Here is an 18,619-nt window from a genome sequence, read left to right on the forward strand (position 1 = left end):
CCCTGCAACCCATTACACTTGTGTAAAGAAAGCCATCCTCAGTGGGCCAGGCTGCAACTGCAGCCTGCACACAGGCCAGCAGCCCAGCATGCAGCACCAGCACTCTCTTGAGGGTCAAATGGCCTTAGAGGACCTTCAGCTCTTGCACACTGTGCAAGAACAAGTCTCCTTCTGAGGGCAATATACACACACACGTTCACATACTGGTACACATATGCACAAACGCGCACAGATACACACACAGACCTGCAGAAAGACTGCTGCATTTGAGCCAGGATGCTTTTATTGAAAAGACCCTGCCATAGGGAGTCACTTATCCTGTCCCTTTCACACCCAGTCCTGCAGCAGGAGCTGAGCAGCACCTAGAAGGAAGAGTCCTGAAAGTGTTTGATGGGGAATTTTATTCCTGGAAGACACTGGATCCTGTGATGCTTAAGTCCAGGGCTGCAGAGTGGCTGGCTCAGTGATAGGCCACAGGGCAGAGCATGGTGGGACAGCAGCAGCCAGCGCACTGCTGCCATCTCTGCAGCAGAGAGCCTCCTGGTACCACCCTCCCACCACTGCCAAGGGGACATTGGACAAGGGTCCGGACAGCCTCGGATACAGAACAGTGTGAATACGCAGGGACAGACTTTGCTTGCAGGCTCTGGGGCACGAACAAGCACAGGCTTGACATCACCTCTTCACCAGCCCCAGGGTAGCCAATGGCTCATGTTGTCCTCACATGTTGTCCTCACATGGGCATGTAACAGCGAGCCAGTGGTCCATCAGCTCAGGGCATTCAGGGCCAGCCCCTTCCAACAGCTCTGTGTCACTTCAGCCAACCTGGTACACTGGGCCAGCTCCAGGAGCCCGAGCATCAGCAGTGACACAAAGTCAGAAGGAGCCAGGAGCAGGCTGTGCTGCTGTTGGAGCTAGGGCTGTCCGCAGAATGATGATGAGCTCTGCAGTGCACAGCCTGCCGAGCCTGCTGAGACCTGGCTGGGCTTCATCACAGTACCTCCTCCAGGCAGCACCACGCTGCTCATAGGGTGCTCAGCAGCTCCCTCAAAATCAGCCTGAATGTGTCAGACCTGAGCCCTGCCAGGGAAACGGCAAAGCCACAGCCATGCCCTGGCCAATTCCTGCTCCCCTGGCTCGGGGAACTCACACCACCCTACAGACCTACTCCTGCCAGCACTCCCTGCCCTGGCCACATGCTCTGCAGGAATGCTGGGCACTGCAGCAGCACCAGCTCCTCCTGCTCACCCCTGTCCTTGTCCCCAGCAGCAGGGAGAGACCCTGAAGCAGCTGCAGGGCAACAGTGGGGTGCAGTGAAGCCCCATTCTCCAGTAGGGATCCACTCTCCAGTTGTGTTCACTGGGCCCAGCCCCACAGACCTCCTGCCACCTGGCCGTGACCTCCCTGATGGCCCTGGGGCCATGGTGGGCACTGCCCCAGCCCCTCAGCTTCTGGGCTGAAAGGGGAGCCCAGAGTAAGGCCTGCTCCATGCTGGCAGCTGGGCAGCTGGTGTTCCCCCGGGCTCCCCCCAAGCCAATGCCCCAGCCCTTCTGCTCCCCAGGGCTTGCCCCCCGGGCCGGGGTCCCACCAGCCTCCCTCAGCTCCATGCTGGGCAGCAGCAGGGGAGTGGGGCCGGGGTGGGCAGGCCCCGCATTACATGCACGGCTGGGCGCTGGCGCCATGCACATCCCTGGATAGGTGCCCTCAGGAAAGCATAAGTCCTGATCCACAGATCTTGGCATGCAGAGGTCCAGGCTGGGCACTGGGTGCTGCCTCTTCACCTAGGGCCTGCTGTGGCTCTGCAGGACGCCCAGGACCTCAGGTGTAGAGATGGTGCCGCACTTTACACCTCGATTATATTGACCGAGGGAGACTTCTTCTATGAGGGAAAAACCCACAATAAGGCCCTGGCTTTGCTAAGCCCCTGAGGTGCAGATCCCCGGCACAGCCCCCTCCTCCCACAGCAGCACTCAAGGGTTGGAACTAGATGGTCTTTAAGGTCCTTCCAAACTGAACTGTTCCACATCTCCCTGAGCAAACCAAAGGAGCTAACCCTGAAACTACGGCCTCTTGTGCTGACATGCTCTCCTGGCAGAAAGGTTGGATTTTCTCAAAAACTGCAAGCACGAGCAGGCAGTTTTGTTCAAACTGTTATGAGCGTGGTCAGAGCACAGCAGTTCTGTGATTTCAGAGAAGGTGCTGGGGAGGGGTCCTGGTTGCTGCACACATTTTGTAGCTCAGCCCTTGCACACTGAATCTGGGTGTAGGAGAGTGTCCCCATGACCACACTTCACAACACAGCTCAGATCAAGAGCTGCACCGTTATCAGCTACTGCACAGCAACCTGGCCCTGAAGACAGAAGAAGAAGGGAATGCAGAACTTTTTCTTTCTTATACCTTGTTCCCAGCTTTGTAATTAATTAAGACATTTAAAAAAAGACTGGATGTGGCACTCAGTGCCATGGTCTAGCAACTGCTCCGGTGGGTCAAGGGTTGGACTAGATGATCTCTGAGGTCCCTTCCAACCCGGCTAATTCTATGATTCTATGATTCTGACTGCAAGGATAAACTTGCAGTGTTCTCACCTGCAAGGATGCCAAGAATATAGTGAATGCAAAAGCACAAACTGAAGTGCAAAAGCCCCATCCAGGTGAACTTTGCAAAAGCAGGAATAGGCTTTTGCACCTGACTTTGCAGCCCTATATGAGCAGGATCATTTGGAGTAGGGATCCAAAAGGAGGGGTCTTTTGGGCAAGGAGTTATCACAAAGCTAGAAAATCTGAAAGAGGAGAATGGGAGCCCTGACATCCAAATAGGAAGTTTCTGCCTCTGATACCTGCCAGAAACCAAGATGTGGAAGCAGAGGAGCAGTAAGTAGGCCAACACAGTGAGTAGAGTTCCCACCATTGACAGCAGACAGGGCACAAGAGAATATCCAATGCAAGGTCATTAGAGCATGGACATTAGGGTTATAAATCACTGTCTTTGCCAAGTAACAAAGGGAAAAGTCAGGTGCTGAGGAAATAGCCAGATGAAAGTTCTGCTCCCTCCCCAACCACAGCCCAGCAGAGTTCTTCCATGAGGGTGGGGAAAGGGCTCTGGGATCTTTCCCATGAATGACTTGTGTGATGATGGCTTGGAGCAGGCTGCAGAGAAGGCAGAAAGCAAGCAGTGACAGACCGGTGTGGGAGCCAAAAGAACAACTGCCCCGCTTGTCTGACTCCAGCCTCAACCAGCAGGAGCCAGACCCATCTGTGGGGTGCAGCCTTGGAGGGGCATGGTTAAGGGGCTGTTACAGTGGGAGGAAAGGTACCACCCTGATAGCCCAGCTGATGTATCCTGACACCTCTTCCAATGCTTCTCTTGCAGTCACCCATGGGGTACACACACTGCCCCTCAGAGACCAGGGGTCACTAAAAACTGAAGGTTTTTAGGGTGAGAACAAGAACTGGGCTGTTTCTACTTCTGTAGAGAGATAGAATTTGTCCAGGCAGCACACCACAGCAGATGCCACATGCCATCCCTTCTGCAGCCCTCCCTACTCACCTTGCTCCGCAGCAGCCCTCCACTTGGCCGCTCTGGCGTGCTGTGCTCTGAGGACGGTTTGGTCTTTTCCTTGTTGTTGTTGGAGTCATTGTCCTTGATGATGTCATACTGTCTGCAGAACAGGGCGATCACCGCTGTGAAAGACACGGAATGAAGGACACCCTCACTTTGTCTGTCCCTTCCTCTCCCCCCCACAGTATCCCATCTGGACAGCAGCCAGGCCATGGGCCCCCTGGGGTGCTGGTCACCCACACCCCTAATCTATGTTGGACTGCACCAGGCACCATCTGGCTAGGCAGCTGAGACACTGATGTGGTTGAAGCCATCAGGGCACACACAGGATGTGGGGTGCTCAGGGCTCTGAGGCCAAAGGCAGATGTTGAGGTACTTGGAGAGGGGCAGCCCTTGAAGTCAGTGAGCAGCGAGTGGGTTTCTGAGTGCCACCAGCAAGGCACTAAAGCTACTGGCCCAGTGTTTGGGAACCTCACAAGGGCCAGCCCTTGGCTTTGTCCTGTCTTGCAAACCAGCTGTTGGGTCAACCACCTTGTCATGGCTCTACCACACCCAATTCACACAGGACATGCCCCACATCTGGGGAGCCTGGATGCATCCAGAACAATTCTTTGAGCTGCAACCACTACATGTGTGAGACCCATCCATACCACAAGGGGTTTTCACAGTCACCCACAGACTGGACTTGACTTCTCCCTGTTGGCCCTCTGACACACCAACCTGCACGGGCTGTAAGCTAGGAGCAGTTGCCTTGTATTTTCTTCCATTGCACTAGAAAAGTGTTCATGGCCACAACAAGGAGAGATTCCTGCAAGATGCCACTAGAAAATCCATATTTACTGGGAAGGCAGTAGTGGACAAATGACTTCCCATTGACAGTGGCTGCCTGTGACCACTAAGGAGCTGCCTGTTATCTCCTAGGCTTCCTTGCTCCCAGGGCAACCTGTGGTTAACTGAAGCAGACAGACCAGCCAGCCCAAATTCTCCAGCCCAAATTCTCCAGCCCATCACTGCTGAGCAGTGGCTGTGGCTGCTCCTCTTACCCTCCTCTCAGGCTTCTACAGAGACCCAGTGAGCTTACTGGGAAGGATGCCAAACCCATACCAATATGCCTCTGCCCTCACTTGAGCCCCATCACCTTTGTGGACCCTGGATTGCACCTCTACCCCAGCCAGAATGTTCCTTGTGGCACTTACCTGCCCACATGAGCAGCACAGCCACGATGATGATAATCTCTCCTGTCTGCAGTTGTCTGTCTCTGTCCAGCCCTTCCATGGTGATGTCACCTGCAGAGAAGCAAACCCAGGCAGGCATGGGAGCAGATACCCTCCCACCAGAACCTACTTCAGGAGCAGCAGCACTCAAGGATCTGAGAAGGAGCTCCAGAGGAGAGAGACCCACCTACCCCAAAAAATGATGTCTTGTCTGGAGACAGGACATGGAGCCTGTGACTTTCTTGTGTCAGATAAACCATTCTGGCTGTCAATGGCCATCAGGGATTCTAACAGCTTGTTTGGGTCAACTAGGGACTTCACAATTCAGGGGAGTAATTACTGAGGTTACTCCCTATGTAGGGACCAGGGCAGGCTAGGAGGACCCTGAGTTGAACACAAAAATTCTGAGGAAAGTAAGACACCTGCCTGCCCTCTTACACTCTTCTCAAGTCCCCCTTTCATGGCTAGTGCTGGAGACAGACCTCTGTGCCCAGCGGATCCCCTCTGGGCATCATCTCTCTTAAATTCATGACCAGCATGCAGACAGCCCCAAGGCAAGAAGGCACAACATGGAAAGGAGACTGTGGGGCTCTCTCGTTTGTCCTTTGGTAGCTTTCAGGCTGGGAGGTGTGAGAGCCTGTTCAGTATTTGCTTTCTACAGGCAGCAGCTGAGCAAGCCACAAGTCGTCCTTTCCACAGCCTGCTCAGCTGAACAGGGTACCAAGACCTGGGATAGGAGGGCTGTAAACTAGGGCTGGGGGACATTATTGTGGCTAAAACAGCAGCCTCTACAGCCCTGTTACCATGATGACAGGTGTGTGCCAAGTTGCTCAGGGCAGCACCTTCCTCACAGGCTGCTGGATCCCACCCCGTGGGCTGTGAAGACCTCCAGGTGTGGCCCCATCAGCACCTGGGCCATGCTGGAAGGAGCTCTCTCACCTTGGTTGGAGCTGTTGGAAGGGAGGCGGTCAGTCTCCTTCAAGGTTCGGAAGTGGACACGCTTGCTGGCCTGGCTCTCCCCATACAGGCCGATGCTCTGCACCTGGATGATGTAGTCTGCATCCTCTGCCAGGTCCCACAGCACGCAGGCACGGTTGGTGGTGTTCACCTCCCGGATGAAGCGCTGCATCTGACCATCCTGCCGCTGCCAGAGTGAAGAGTGGTCATCCCCAGGAGGCTGCACCAGGCACAGGCCCCTTGCTGAGGCACACTACCCTCACTCCTCACTCCTCCCTCCCTGGACAATCAGCCCACAGGTGGGCCAGCCTGCTCAGCACCTTGCTAAGCAGCATCCCGGTGTGGCTGGAAAGCCAGGCACCTCCCTGGAGAAGCCACCATCATCTGGGGCCATGGAGGTGGAGCAGGGCAAGCAAAGAAGGGTTATGTCATGGCTGAAGCACCATCCTTATCCAGAGAAACTGCAGGGAAGCCACTGGAGGGACAGCTACCCCAGCATAGCCCATGGTCTGCTGCTTCCCACCAGGAGGGGTGGGTCAGACACGGCACCCTGGCAAGGACTGCTCAACAGCCGAGGTGTCCTCAGGCAGGTGCCAGAGGAGCTCCAAACTGAGCCAGGAGAGCTGGCATAGGAGTATGCTGGTAATCAGGGAGAGGAGTCCCATGCCCCTGGGGACAGAGCCTGGGTACCTGCTGTAAGATGGCATAGCCGATGACCACATCTCCTTCTGGGACGTCCCAGGAAACTGTGGCAGAGTTTGCCTTCAGCTGTGTCACAGTCACGTTGACAGGGGATGGTGGCCTGTCTGGATTAGCCAAGAATGGACAGAGGTAAGGCACAGGAAAAAACCAAAAGAAGATGTCTCAGGACAGGCACTTGCCCTGCACACCACCATGAGGGAGCCTCTCCAACATCTGCCCACAGCAGCCCAATGACCAGGCCTACAGGGAGCAGGTTCTCTGGTGAAGGCATCTCTGGGAGAGAAGCAGGACAGTGGTTGTCCATGGTTGAGCCGCTGCCACCAGCACCACGTGCACAGCCTGGAGCTCCTGGGCAGCTCCGGCAGTGTGTGTGTGGCACAGAGCTGCTCCCTGTCCCTGCAGCCACCCTCTGTGGCGCCTGGTGGATTTGGTGGTCCATGCTCACTGGCCAGGACTCCTCCCTGCCTGGGTGTTGGTGAAAAACGTGCTCAGAGCACACCTCACCCTCGTCAGCATCCTGCAGCGGGGCAGGAGGACAAGAGCCAGCAAGCTGGCTCTTCTCTGAAGGGTTTGCTGGCAGTGGCAGACACAGCCCATTGCTCATAATTCCTGTTCCACGTAAGGCCTCCAAGTAGGCTCCTTTCACCTTGCACACATGAAAATGGGAAACACATGAAGACCTGTCATGAGCCAAAAAAGAAGAATTACAGAGTGTAAGAGACTGTCATGGCCATTTAACCAGATCCTGCACCTCAAAATCACATGAAAAGTTCCTGCTGCCTGTCTTGGAGGGCTGCAGAGACTGGCTATCAGAGAAGAGAATGACATCCACAACAGCTCTTCACAAGGGCAGCTGCCTGCAGATCTGAAGTACTTTCATCACTGCTCAGATCTTCATCTGCTGGAAAGTTTACTTCATTCAGCTCCAGCACTAGCAGGAGGAGGTCTGCCTGGCATGACATGCTCCTGCTCATTCTGGGCACAGAGCAGATTCTTGGCTGGGAAGTCTCATGCTTCTGTAAGATCCAGAAAGTCTGAACAAATCCTACACTAATGCAGTTTTTCAACCAAGACTGATGATAAAATCAGGCTCTTCTAAGCTCTGGTGCTGCCCCATGGATGTGTACATAATGAATGCTGGCATACCACCCAGAACTGCGTAGGAAGCAGCCCAGACACAGTATTTATATATCAACTGTGACAGAAAAATGGGGCAGCTTGTGGAATAAACACACTATGCAACTCAATCTGGCCATCTCATCTACCTGGCTCTACTCCCTGCTCTGGAGTGGGGAGGAAAGCCCAATGCAGAAGGCAGAGCTGACTTTCCCAGCAGTGCAATGCCCTCAGCTGCAACGCCAGAAGGAACACTCCACTGTTGCTACCCTTCAGAAAGATGGCCTAACTGACCCACAGTCTGCACCATCACCAGTCTGAGGCTTAACCATACTAAGAGCATGGCAGGGTCTTGCACAGGTGCACAGACCTGCATGCAAAGCCAAAATTTGTCTGGAAATTAGACACAGGAGCTCATGAAGAAAGACACTGAGGCTGCTGCTTGTGTGTCCTCTCTGCAAACAAGACAACATCCTCCTACAAGCTGCTGGTGTAGCACAAGTTTGGTGCTGTGATTTATACAGGCAGAAAGAGCCCCAGAGGGCACCTGAGAACAAGAAAAAAGACAATCATAGACACCAGCCACAACCACCATTAGAGTGGCAAGCACAGGTCACTTATGCAGGTCAGCTCTCTACATGCATTTGTTCACATTTGAATACACCCAGCTCTATGGCAGATGCAACAAGGAAAAGCCTGTGATTCCTCCTCCAAGAAATGCAGGTCTGTGGTCTGCCATAGGTACCCAAGACAGATAGGAGGGTCACCCACAGTGCCCAGAAAACACGTTCTCAGTGGGACACTGAGGCTGAGCACATCCCCAACAGGAGCCTGCCAAATCACCAGAAGATAGCAACATTGGAAACAACATTAACAAGGACATCCCAGGATTCTGTGTCCTCTCTTCCAGAATAGGAGACTGGAAAATTGGAAAGGATTCAAAGATATCTCTGTCCCACAAGGAGTGTGTCTCCTTAGAGTTTTGCCAGCAGGACTGTGGTTCATCACTCTAACCTGAGAGGGAGACTCTCAGCCATCTTGTTGCCTGCCTGGTCTCCCAAAAAACAACAAAATTGGCTGAATAAAGCCACCATCCCCAGACCTGGCCTCTGATGGGACATGTGTGTTCTGTGCACACAGGAACCCAAGTCCCCCTCAAATGTGCTCTGCTTCCCCACTCCAGCCATGGCCAGCATGCAAGGTAGCACTAACATGCTCCACTCTTCAGAATTGATGAGCTTAATGCTGTGGGTGTGATCAGACCCTGCCAGCTGGCCTCAGGACAAGAACAGGACATGGTGCTTCACAGGATACATCTACAATAATAAATTGTTAGCTTTTTACATCTAACAATGGTAAGAGGTCTGAGTGTGCCCTATGTTGGACTTCCCAACATTTAAACGTATGTGGAGAAATTAAAGGCAGTCTGACATCTCTGTGACATTAAAGTCTGTGGATGGAGCTTGCAGCCAGCTCCTTGCTCTGCAGAGTAATTCTCTGTGCTTCCACAGGGAGCCCAGCCCAGCTCAGCCCAGGTTTCTAGGCAGGGGATGCTGAGATGTGGCCCTGGGGCTGAGTCACTCCATGATTTGAGAACAAGAGCACAGCACTGATCCACGAGCTGTGCTGCTGGGTCCACACAGGGCTGATAGTGCTACTTGACCTCTACTTAGCCAAAGCTTGCACAGGACCTGCGTATGGACCATCACAGGGGGGATGCACCCCTGGTGTCACACTGCAAAGACAGCACACTCAAAGCCAGCCTGACCTTCTGTAACACCCAGAGCCAGTGCCCAAAAGTCCCTAATGGAGAGAGGGGAGGGCATGTGGGGGCACAGCAGAGCTATAGGATACACAGCTTCACTTTATGAAGGATCCAGGCAAGCAGATCTGAATGTGTCCAGGCTGCAGTTTGTCACTGGAAAAATGAATGTCCATTGGTCAGACTACAGTTCAGCAAATGGCAGAACAGACATTTCTGAGCACACAGGCTCTGCACGCCTAGCAGGAAGAGACAGGACAAGGAGCTTCAGATGTCAAAACTTGAGAAGTTCATCCTCAAAAAACACATGCCAATGTTTAACCCCAAGGATAAGCACAATGAGACCTCACTGAGCTGTTGTGACAAGACCTCCAAAGGACAGCTCACACTACAGAAAGCTTGTAGTAGTATATCCACATTAAATCTAATGTTCTCCATCTAGCTTTGCAGCTGAGGTCTGAGCAGTTTCATGCCAGAGCTGATGCCATAAAGGTCTGAGTGCAAGGGCTCCAAAAAAATGTAAAGCCAACTATTAAAAATACTCCTGAGCCAAGATGCTCCAATACTCTGCTGGGCTCTCTGGGAGAAGCACACCATGGTTAAGCCCTGCCCAATGCATTAATTGCTAATGGTTCTGCATCATTTGTAAGTTGTCCAGCTTCACTTTTGATTAAAGCCATATTAAGAAATGGGTGCCACCACAAAAAAGAGCAATCACTTAAGGCCTGGCAGCCCCTTCTGTCCTGTCAGCGCATTTCCTTCGGGCCTGCTGAAGAGGTGGGAAGCATTGGTCCTGCATGCTGGAGCCAGTGACACCGCAGCTGGGCAGCTGACCCAGGGGCAGCTCAGCACCCACATGGATCTGCCCCACACCCTGGCTTGGCAGGGTAGAGAAGGGATCAGACAGAAGCCCCTCAAGAGTGATGGTGGCAGACGTGGTGCAGCACAGGGATGGGGCACAGCCCCAGTGGAATTCTCCCCAACTGTCTGTGACTCCAGGGAAGGGACCTCACCTGAGCCTTGGCCCGTGCCCTTGGGACTGCTGCTCAAGGGCACCCAGATGTTTGCTGAACTTTGTGTGCAGCAGGGAGGTAAGCATCACACTGCACATCTAAAAATAAGCGGCCCCTTTTTAACAACCTTGACTGCATTTCTTCCTTAATCCGTCAGGGCCTGGAGTTCACATTTTGCAAGGAGGACAAAAACATGGCAGAACACATCAGAACGTGTCTGATACCTGCAATCCAATTTAAGACAACAGTAACCTGACAAGGGGGCAAACAGGCAGCAGAAGGCTGCCACTGGCACAGGGTCATTTGCACGAGTCCGGGGGAACAGGACAGAGGTCCCCGGCAGCCCTCGCTGTCTTCCCAAACACCAGCCCCGAGGAAGCAGGGCAGGCAAGCGGCAAGAACGTCGGCCCGGTTCGGTCTGGCGGGGACCCGATCACAGCCTAGCGGCACCGGAGCGTCGCTGCCCGGGGCAGTTACTCCCTCGGATGGGCGCGAGGAGGCACAAGGCGGGCCGGGCCGGCCTCCCCCCAGGCCTGGCTCGGAGGCTCGGGGAGACAAAACCGCAGCCAAAGACTCCAGGCGGAGCGGGGAGAGCCCGGAGAGCCCGGTGGGGGCAGCGCGGCCGCACGATCGCACCGCGTCCCACCGAGGGGGAACGCGGCACGGCCGAAGGTACTGCCGGTTCTCGGGACACGGCAGCCCGGCCCGGAGGGCAGAAGGGGCAGGGCCAGGCCCCACAGGGTCGCAGCCGAGGCTGTGCCGGGGCCGGGGGAAGGCCGGCGGACGGGTCTGGCAGGGAGCCCCAGCCCACAGCGAAGGAGGGCTTAAGGGGTCCCGGCCCGGGACCTGACGAAGGGCGGCGGAGCCCCCGGGACGACAGAGGCAGCAGCACCGACCCCCGCCCTAGGACCGCCGGTCCCGCGCCCCCGCCCGGCCCCGTGGCACCGGGCAGCCCGGGCCCTGCTGAAGCAGGGCTGCAGCGCGGCCCCCAGACCCGTCCTACCCTGTCCCGTCCCGTCCCGACCCGACCGCACTTACTGGCTCTCACGAGGCAGAGGTCGCAGCTAAAGAGCACCAGGACAGGGTTGAGGAAGGCCGAGAAGCGGGCCATAGCGGCGGGCCGCCGCGGGGGAGCCCCGAACTGCGGCCCCGGCCCGGGCGGCAGCCCTGGCACCGGCCCGGCTCCCTGCGCCGCGGGACGGAGCGGGGCCGAGCCCCGGCCGCAGCTCGGGGGGGGCGGAACGGCCCCGGATCGCCCCGCCCCGGACCGCCCCCGGAGCTGCTCCGCAGCGGCCCCGGCACCGCCCCCCGGCCCTGCCCCAAAATTACCATCAGCGACCCCGAGCAGTACTCCACAACGCCTGTGACCCCCCAGGTAACCACCAGTTCCCCCCATGCTGTTTCCCCGGTGCTGTGCCTCCCCATGCTGGCCCCCTAAGTAACCACTGGGGTCTCCATCCAAGGGGGGACCAACCATCGGCAGAGGCTCCACATGCAGGCAGGCATCCTGGGTAGTGGGTTCACGGTCTCGCCTGGTGGCACCCTTGTCCCACTGGTGTCATCATGACTGCTGGGGCACTGAGAGATGCAGATCCTGGGGCTGGTGTCCCCATCGCAGCTCCACCAGGTCCTCTGCTCGGGGATGCTCCAGCTGAGCATGGGGACATAGGCATGTGTTGTGCCCCAACTCAGGAATAGCAGCATTGGGCTAGGGAAGTGGAAGGACATAAGGAAATGACCTAAACTCATTCTCTACCACCGTGCAGGTAGGCAGATATGTTTTCTGTGGGCAAGGGAGACTGAAGGGAGACAAGCCAAGTGGGAATCTATGATCTCCCTTGGTTCCAAGGGGATGCTAAGGTGGCTCAGCCTAACTGTGACTTTGGGAAGACATGGGGACTCCTGAGGCTCCTTAGTGTCCGGACAACGTCCTTTGCTGCAGCCGGTGTTGTCCTGGCTGTATAGGATAACTAGAGCTAAACAGCAGCTGGACCAAGCCCTATCTGTGGTCAACCTGCACCCACAGTACATTGATGGGTTACAGGTGAACTGATCTGCTTTAGGGAAAACTGCAAGAGCAGGGTAGTGCTGTTGCCATGGGAAAGGTTTAATCTGCATGTTAGTGTGCAAAGAACAAGTTCCAGTTAAGCAGAAATTGACGTCTGGCAGATTCTGTTAACTTTGCAGCTGTATGGCATATCGGGTGGTCTTTTGGCCCTATCTAGATTGTTCATTACTGCTTTTCAGCTGCCCTTGGTGGCTGAGATTACATCCTTCCCTTGCTGAGCTTCACTGCAGGAAACAGTGACTAGGATGAAGGTGAGTCTGATCCTGCTTTTCCATCAGAGTTCTGCTAGGAAGGCTCCTTCTCCTCAATCTGTATGCTGGGGAAGGAATTTCAAGGAAAGCCAAGGGCAGAGCTGGCAATTGCAAGAGATTTTAGAGTAACAGGCTACTGCTTGTCCCTTTCTGCAAGACCTGTTCTCACTTGGTCACTGCAGGTGTGGCCTGTTCTACACGTGGTTATTGCAGTTTTCTGCTAACCTGATCGTTGGCGTTAATATTCACTGTGGTGTTAATATTCACTATTCCGTGTCCTCCAGCCAAGGTGGCAGGCTCTTTGTCACTGCCTGCTTTGTAGCACAGGTTCTTCTGCTCGGGCAGCTCAGCAGGCAGCAGACAGGTGTATATACTGTTGCCAGAGAGCTGCTGATCATGCTGCTGCCCTCACCCAAACCACCAGTCAGGTCCTTTCTTCCACACAACACATCATTAGCTTAACTTCACACATTGATTTTTTCAATCAATAATTGACTTCTCTAGTTTGTTCTTTTTTGCATCTTAGTGGATTAGTTATTTTGCCCACATACTAAGCTATGTCTCCAATTGTTACCAGCAACAGCCTTTGGAGCACAACCTCCCACACTCGCACGTTGTCTAGTTGCTTACCAGTTGCAAGGTTTGGATCCCTTCAGTTCAGTTGCACATCTTGTAGGCTCCATGGCTTGCCCAATCTAGTCCAGCTTGCACAGGTGTGGACAGATGAAGATGACATGGCAACTTTTAAAAGATATTGTTTGCAAAGGGCAGCACTGCAGGTGTTAGATGGCAGTGAGTAATGCTGTTCTCTGACAGCAAGTGGGAGAGTTTATTCCACATCGCCCAAAGCTGCTTTCAAGAATCATGCTGTGACCAACAGAAGGTTACTTCTGCCCACCACTGCTGGCTGAGTGGCATTCCTGGGCTTTATACATCTGCCAGGCTGGTTTTCCTGGGCATGGGAAAGGACATGCTGTGTCCCTCTGGGCAATCCTGAGAGTTTAGCAACCATCTACCCACAGTGCCACACCATCTCCTCATGCCCTGTACTGGGGAAGAACCTGTGGCTGTGTGAAGACTGCTGTGGGAGCAGAGGAGAGCATTTGTATCTGTGGCTTCAGTCTGTAGATAATAAATACTTGGAGCGCAAACTCTCCACACATATTTTATTATAATTTGAGTGTGTGAGGTTTTTGGCCAGGCAAAATTAAATTTGCAATCACAAACCAGTAACTAGCACATCTAAATTGTATTATGTGCCTTGTACTTAGAGTTCAGTGGGGAAATCCAGCAGCAGGATGGAGATCACACCCCCATCTCAACAGCCTGGCCCAGATCTCCCTGCCTGCTGGATGTGTTGCAACCACCACTGCTGGGGCTGCTGTTCTGCACCGGCTTTATCTTGCCTCCTGTTCACTGGAAGATCATTTCCAAGTTATGTTTTGAGGGTCCTTTCACATCGTTCCAGCCATGCTCATGTGCCCACTCATTTTCCTCCCATGGAGGTGGAATTAACTCATTGATCCCGTTGATAATAACAGAGGGCAAAGGTACAGCAAATTACAGGTATTTTCTATAAAGCATCTGCAGGAAATTCCCCCATTGTCTTCAGCCAAGGAATGGGCTCAGATCCATCACCAGCTTGTGGATATCAACCCTTTGAGACTATGAAATGTGGAAAGCCCCTCTGTTAATCATTAATAGTTCCCAACCCTCCTTTTTTGTTCATTTGATGATGGCAGTTTTATACCATCTGCTGCATAATTGGTTTGGGGCAATTCAGCACCTCCCTGGAACATTTATACTTTTGATTATTACAGGATATTGTGAAGTCAAGAGTTTGGCTATGCAATTATGTGCAATGTGGAAAGTAATTTGTTCTGTTGGGTTTCAAACAGCTGCCCAATTATTTCTTCCGGCACTTCCTAGTTTCTATTGTAAGAAACAGTTAATAATTGTTTACTATGTATGTGCATTGTACCATTTTGACTCTGCTGATCGCTAGAATTTTTCCCAGCTGATAATTTCTTTTCTATCCTTTCAAGATGAAACAAGTAGACAGCATATGGTGTTCGAGATGTGGGTGTCCTGTGTATTAATACATGGATAATAATGTCACCACTCAGCCCTTTCCCAGATCATTAACACCACATGATGGCATCAAGCTAAAGCTGAAAAGGGATCTGGCAGGTGTATTGATAGCATGAGTATCAAGTATTGTCATGGTCATGTAGCACGTGAATGATGAAAATCACAGAGCTTCTTTGCTTGGGAACTACCATTAGCCTCTGTCAAAGCCCACAGTGGCACCACAAGTTAGAAGCTTTTTTGTTATTGCTCACTCTACAAATGAGAGTGCAAATGAGCAGAGAAACATACAAAGCACTGAACTGGGGGCTGGAGAGCTAACCCCAGTGAGAAAGGCTCTGGGCAAGTGCTGCATCCCAGGTTGAACACTAGTCTGTAGTGACTGGCCACCATAAAGGTGTCACCTTCATGTGGAAATGGGCACAGAGCCTGCAAGGGGCCCAGGCTGTCTCAAATGCCTGATCTTCTGCATGGTAGATCACCTTTCTCTTCTGGTGCTACATGTCCATCCAGGGGCCTGGGCTTCAAGGAAGGAGAAAAAAAATCATCTGAGGGCCCATAAGAGGGAAGTCTGGACAAAGCAGTTTATGGTGAAAGCTTAAATTAGCCTGGGTTGCTTAGTCTAGAAACTATGAAACAGAGAGGGATGTGCTGATAGCTGCCAAGTATGTACAAGATGGCAGGAGACTGGGATGGCCCTGGGGAGCCTGATGAGCTCTCATGACACCCCACAGAATCCCAAAGCCATTGTGTTGCATCAGACCTAGGCACACATCCAGCAGCAGAAACAGCCCTGTAGGCTGAAACAAAGGCACATGGGTTCCTGTGTCGCCAATGGCACCTTCCACCCACAGGGTGCAGCCTCTGGGACCTTCTTATTTCCTACTCTCACGCCCCTCTGCCTGAGGCAGTGCTCATGGACAGTTTTGCTGGGCAGGAAAGATATGATTTCATGGGCAGATCATTCTCTTTCTCTTCCTGCTGTGTCCTGTCCCCTTCCAGACTCAGCTGCCCTGAGGTGAGGTCTCTGGCTGGCAACCCCTTTTTTCCCACTTGTGCCAGCCATGGCTCCTGCTACAGTCCCAGAATGTCAGTCCAGGGGGCTGCATGTCCCCGTTTATCTCTCCATGTTCTTTCTGGGCGCTTTGATTCCTTCTCTACTCCTCTGCAATACCTGGGAAGCAACTTCCTGCTTGCAGTCACAGCAGTGCCAGTGGCTTGGCTGACAGCGTGGCACCACTCCTTGCCAATGTTCCCCAAGCTTCCACTAACATCCCCCCTACAACAATGTGATATCTAGTACTGAGCTTATCATATTAGGGTTTAGCCAAGGCACCTCTCTGAGATAACTAAACTCCTTCTGAAAACCTTCACAACTTTGTGGATGCTACTATTGAGACAGCAGAGTCTCTGACACTGATGACGTCTTCTTAGAGATGTAAGAACTCTGCCACAGGTTTGACTTCCAACAACAATCAAGAGGATTTGATCAGACGTACCTCTGTGAGGAAGCTGTGCTCCTCTCTACCTCTAACCAGCCCAGGGTTCCTGGCTTGCAGGCCTCCACCCTTACCAACCCATACTGTGGGGTCTGGAGTCCCCCTCTGCAGATGAGCCCATGCAATCAACAACAACAGCAGGTTTTGCTTCAGCACACCACTGGGGCAAGCTTTTGAGCTGCCCAAGATTTGGTTGGCTTTCTGGGCTGCAAGTGCACATTGCTGGCTCATGTCTGTTTTTTTGGTAGGGAGAGCAGGGCTGCTCTCAATCAGTTTATCCCCCATTTAGCCTGTACTGATACTGGGGATGAAATGGGGATGCCTCAGGCCTGTCAAGGGCCCTAAGGATGGCAACCCTTCCCTCAAATGAGTCAATAACCTTCACATAGAAGGTTGCTGAGGTCTATAATTTTATATCTGGAGAGGAAGCATATGTGCAAAAAGAATATCCAGGGTGCAAAAAGAACAACTGAGAGTGGTTTGAGTCTATACTGAAACACGATATTTGATGTGGCCATGGCAAGATGTTTTGAAGAGGAAAAACTTCAACATACAGCTCACTGCAGCAGTAAGAAGTTTTGAAGTACTCCTCCAGGATTTCAGGATATCCCCAATTTAAATGCAGCAATCCTTCCAGCAGGTGAAATTCAAACCATCCATGAAGGAGTCTGAGGGCTATAAGGACAATGTATTGAGGCTACTGGGTGCTTTTTGTTTTATAATACTGAATTTCATCTGCTGTTCCATCTCCCAACCTCTTAGTATTCTAAGATGCTGCAGCATTTCCTTGTGGTTACCTTTCAGTTTTTACTGCTCTGTGTGATTCTCAAACCTGGTCTTAGTCCCTGCCCACTTACTTCCTAGATGATGGGGAAAATTTTGAATAGCCCAGAGTTAGTGTGGATACCTCACTCCCCTGAAAATACCAAATGCCTCCTCCAAATGCTTCCTCCAAATTCCAACATGACAACCACCCTGTTTATTGCGTGGCAGTCTCACTTTTTAAATAGGTAATCTTGGCACAGAATTTTCAGAGCTGGAAAAGGTCTCTAAGATCACCAAGTCTAACTTTTTGGAAACACAAATAGCAGATGCAGCAAGACATAGCTGAAGATAAGTGGAAAAGTTTAAAGGTTAACCCATTTAAAAAATATGTCAATCTCCCTTTCAGGGATGCCCTGGTGCCTTCCTCACACCCCACATCATTCCTTTGCACATCAGTCCCCCCTGTTGCTATAATCCTGACATGGGCTGGCCTCTGCTTTCCATGAAAAAGAAAATTTATATTTTCTACCTGTCCAGGGCAGCAGGGAGCACAGACACCCCTGTGTGGGGCCCAAAGAGTCTGTTTCTACTTGCATTTAAATAAAGCCTTTATTTGAACAACTGGCTTTTGTTACCTGCTTCTGAAGAAAGGCAAAGAGGCTTGCTTCTGGGGTACAACTGCACTATAAAAAACACAAACACCTCTGATTTAGAAGACCTCTGAACATAATTCAGATGGATTTTTGGAACTGATTCAATGTGCATTAAAAGAAGACACTGCACTCATTAATGCCTCAGCAGAGCTGCTCAATATAACCACTACCTTCCCCCCCCTACACACCCCAATCTCTATTAAACATGCTGTATTTTAATTATGGAATTGACCTACTTAATTTTGAAGACAGCTGACCTTCAGAGTCAATCAACACTTGAGAAATAATGTTACACTTGGTGTGATAAACTTTACAGTCCAGCAGTGTCCCTGGGTGACACCAGCCCTCCAGCCCTACCCTCACCATGCACCGAGGACCAAACTGCCCCAGGAGCTGTTCCAGGACCTGGGTCTGCTTGGAAGATTCAGGGAAGGATGGTAAATAAACTTCTGAAAAGTTTTCTACATTATTATTAATGGGTTTTAGCAATTCTTGGAAAAATGTGGAAATCCTTGAGGATTAAGAAAAAAACCACCAACACAAACACCAAGATATTCTCTCTACTCTTCAAAATTAAAAACAAACAAACAAAAAACAACAACAACAAAAAAAAACCCCAACAAATAAACAAAACCAGAAACCAAAACCCTAGTGTTGTGCCAGTATTTAAAAAAAATGACAAGTTGTATGCTGGGAGTAAGTACAGCTCCTCAGTCTGACATCTTGCAAGCAAACCAACAGAACAGTTGATAAGTAAAACCAGCCAATGTGGTTTCACAGAGAACAGTTTTCTGTAAACATTATTTTTTTAATGAATTACAAGTCTAGGTTAGTAAAAGTAGCTACTGACATTGTAAATTCCTGTAAGGCATTGTTCTTGGTGCCACCTATCACACTAATAGTGGTGGAGCACCTTTAATACTAGTTGTTAAGTATTTGTAAATAAGGATATGTCCTAGAGAATCTCAGAGTC

General features: G+C 52.0%; 1 protein-coding gene and 1 long non-coding RNA gene across 2 annotated transcripts; both read right to left on the minus strand.

The window, feature by feature from the left end:
- Window positions 1–261: 261 nt before the first annotated feature.
- Window positions 262–11,663, minus strand: FNDC4 (fibronectin type III domain containing 4). Its single transcript, XM_071742419.1, is given in 7 exon segments — window positions 262–1,879; window positions 3,547–3,680; window positions 4,755–4,844; window positions 5,712–5,916; window positions 6,420–6,535; window positions 11,361–11,441; window positions 11,444–11,663. Coding segments are annotated over 7 exon segments (873 nt in total). The 5' UTR covers window positions 11,655–11,663; the 3' UTR covers window positions 262–1,843.
- Window positions 11,664–13,790: 2,127 nt separating this feature from the next.
- LOC139795434 (uncharacterized) lies at window positions 13,791–17,137 on the minus strand. The gene is made up of 2 exons (XR_011725490.1): window positions 17,061–17,137; window positions 13,791–17,025 (listed from the first exon to the last, which is right to left on the minus strand). It is a non-coding gene; the product is annotated as an uncharacterized lncRNA (long non-coding RNA).
- Window positions 17,138–18,619: the final 1,482 nt, after the last annotated feature.

Source organism: Heliangelus exortis, chromosome 3 (assembly GCF_036169615.1).
Source record: "Heliangelus exortis chromosome 3, bHelExo1.hap1, whole genome shotgun sequence".
Lineage (NCBI taxonomy): Eukaryota > Metazoa > Chordata > Aves > Apodiformes > Trochilidae > Heliangelus > Heliangelus exortis.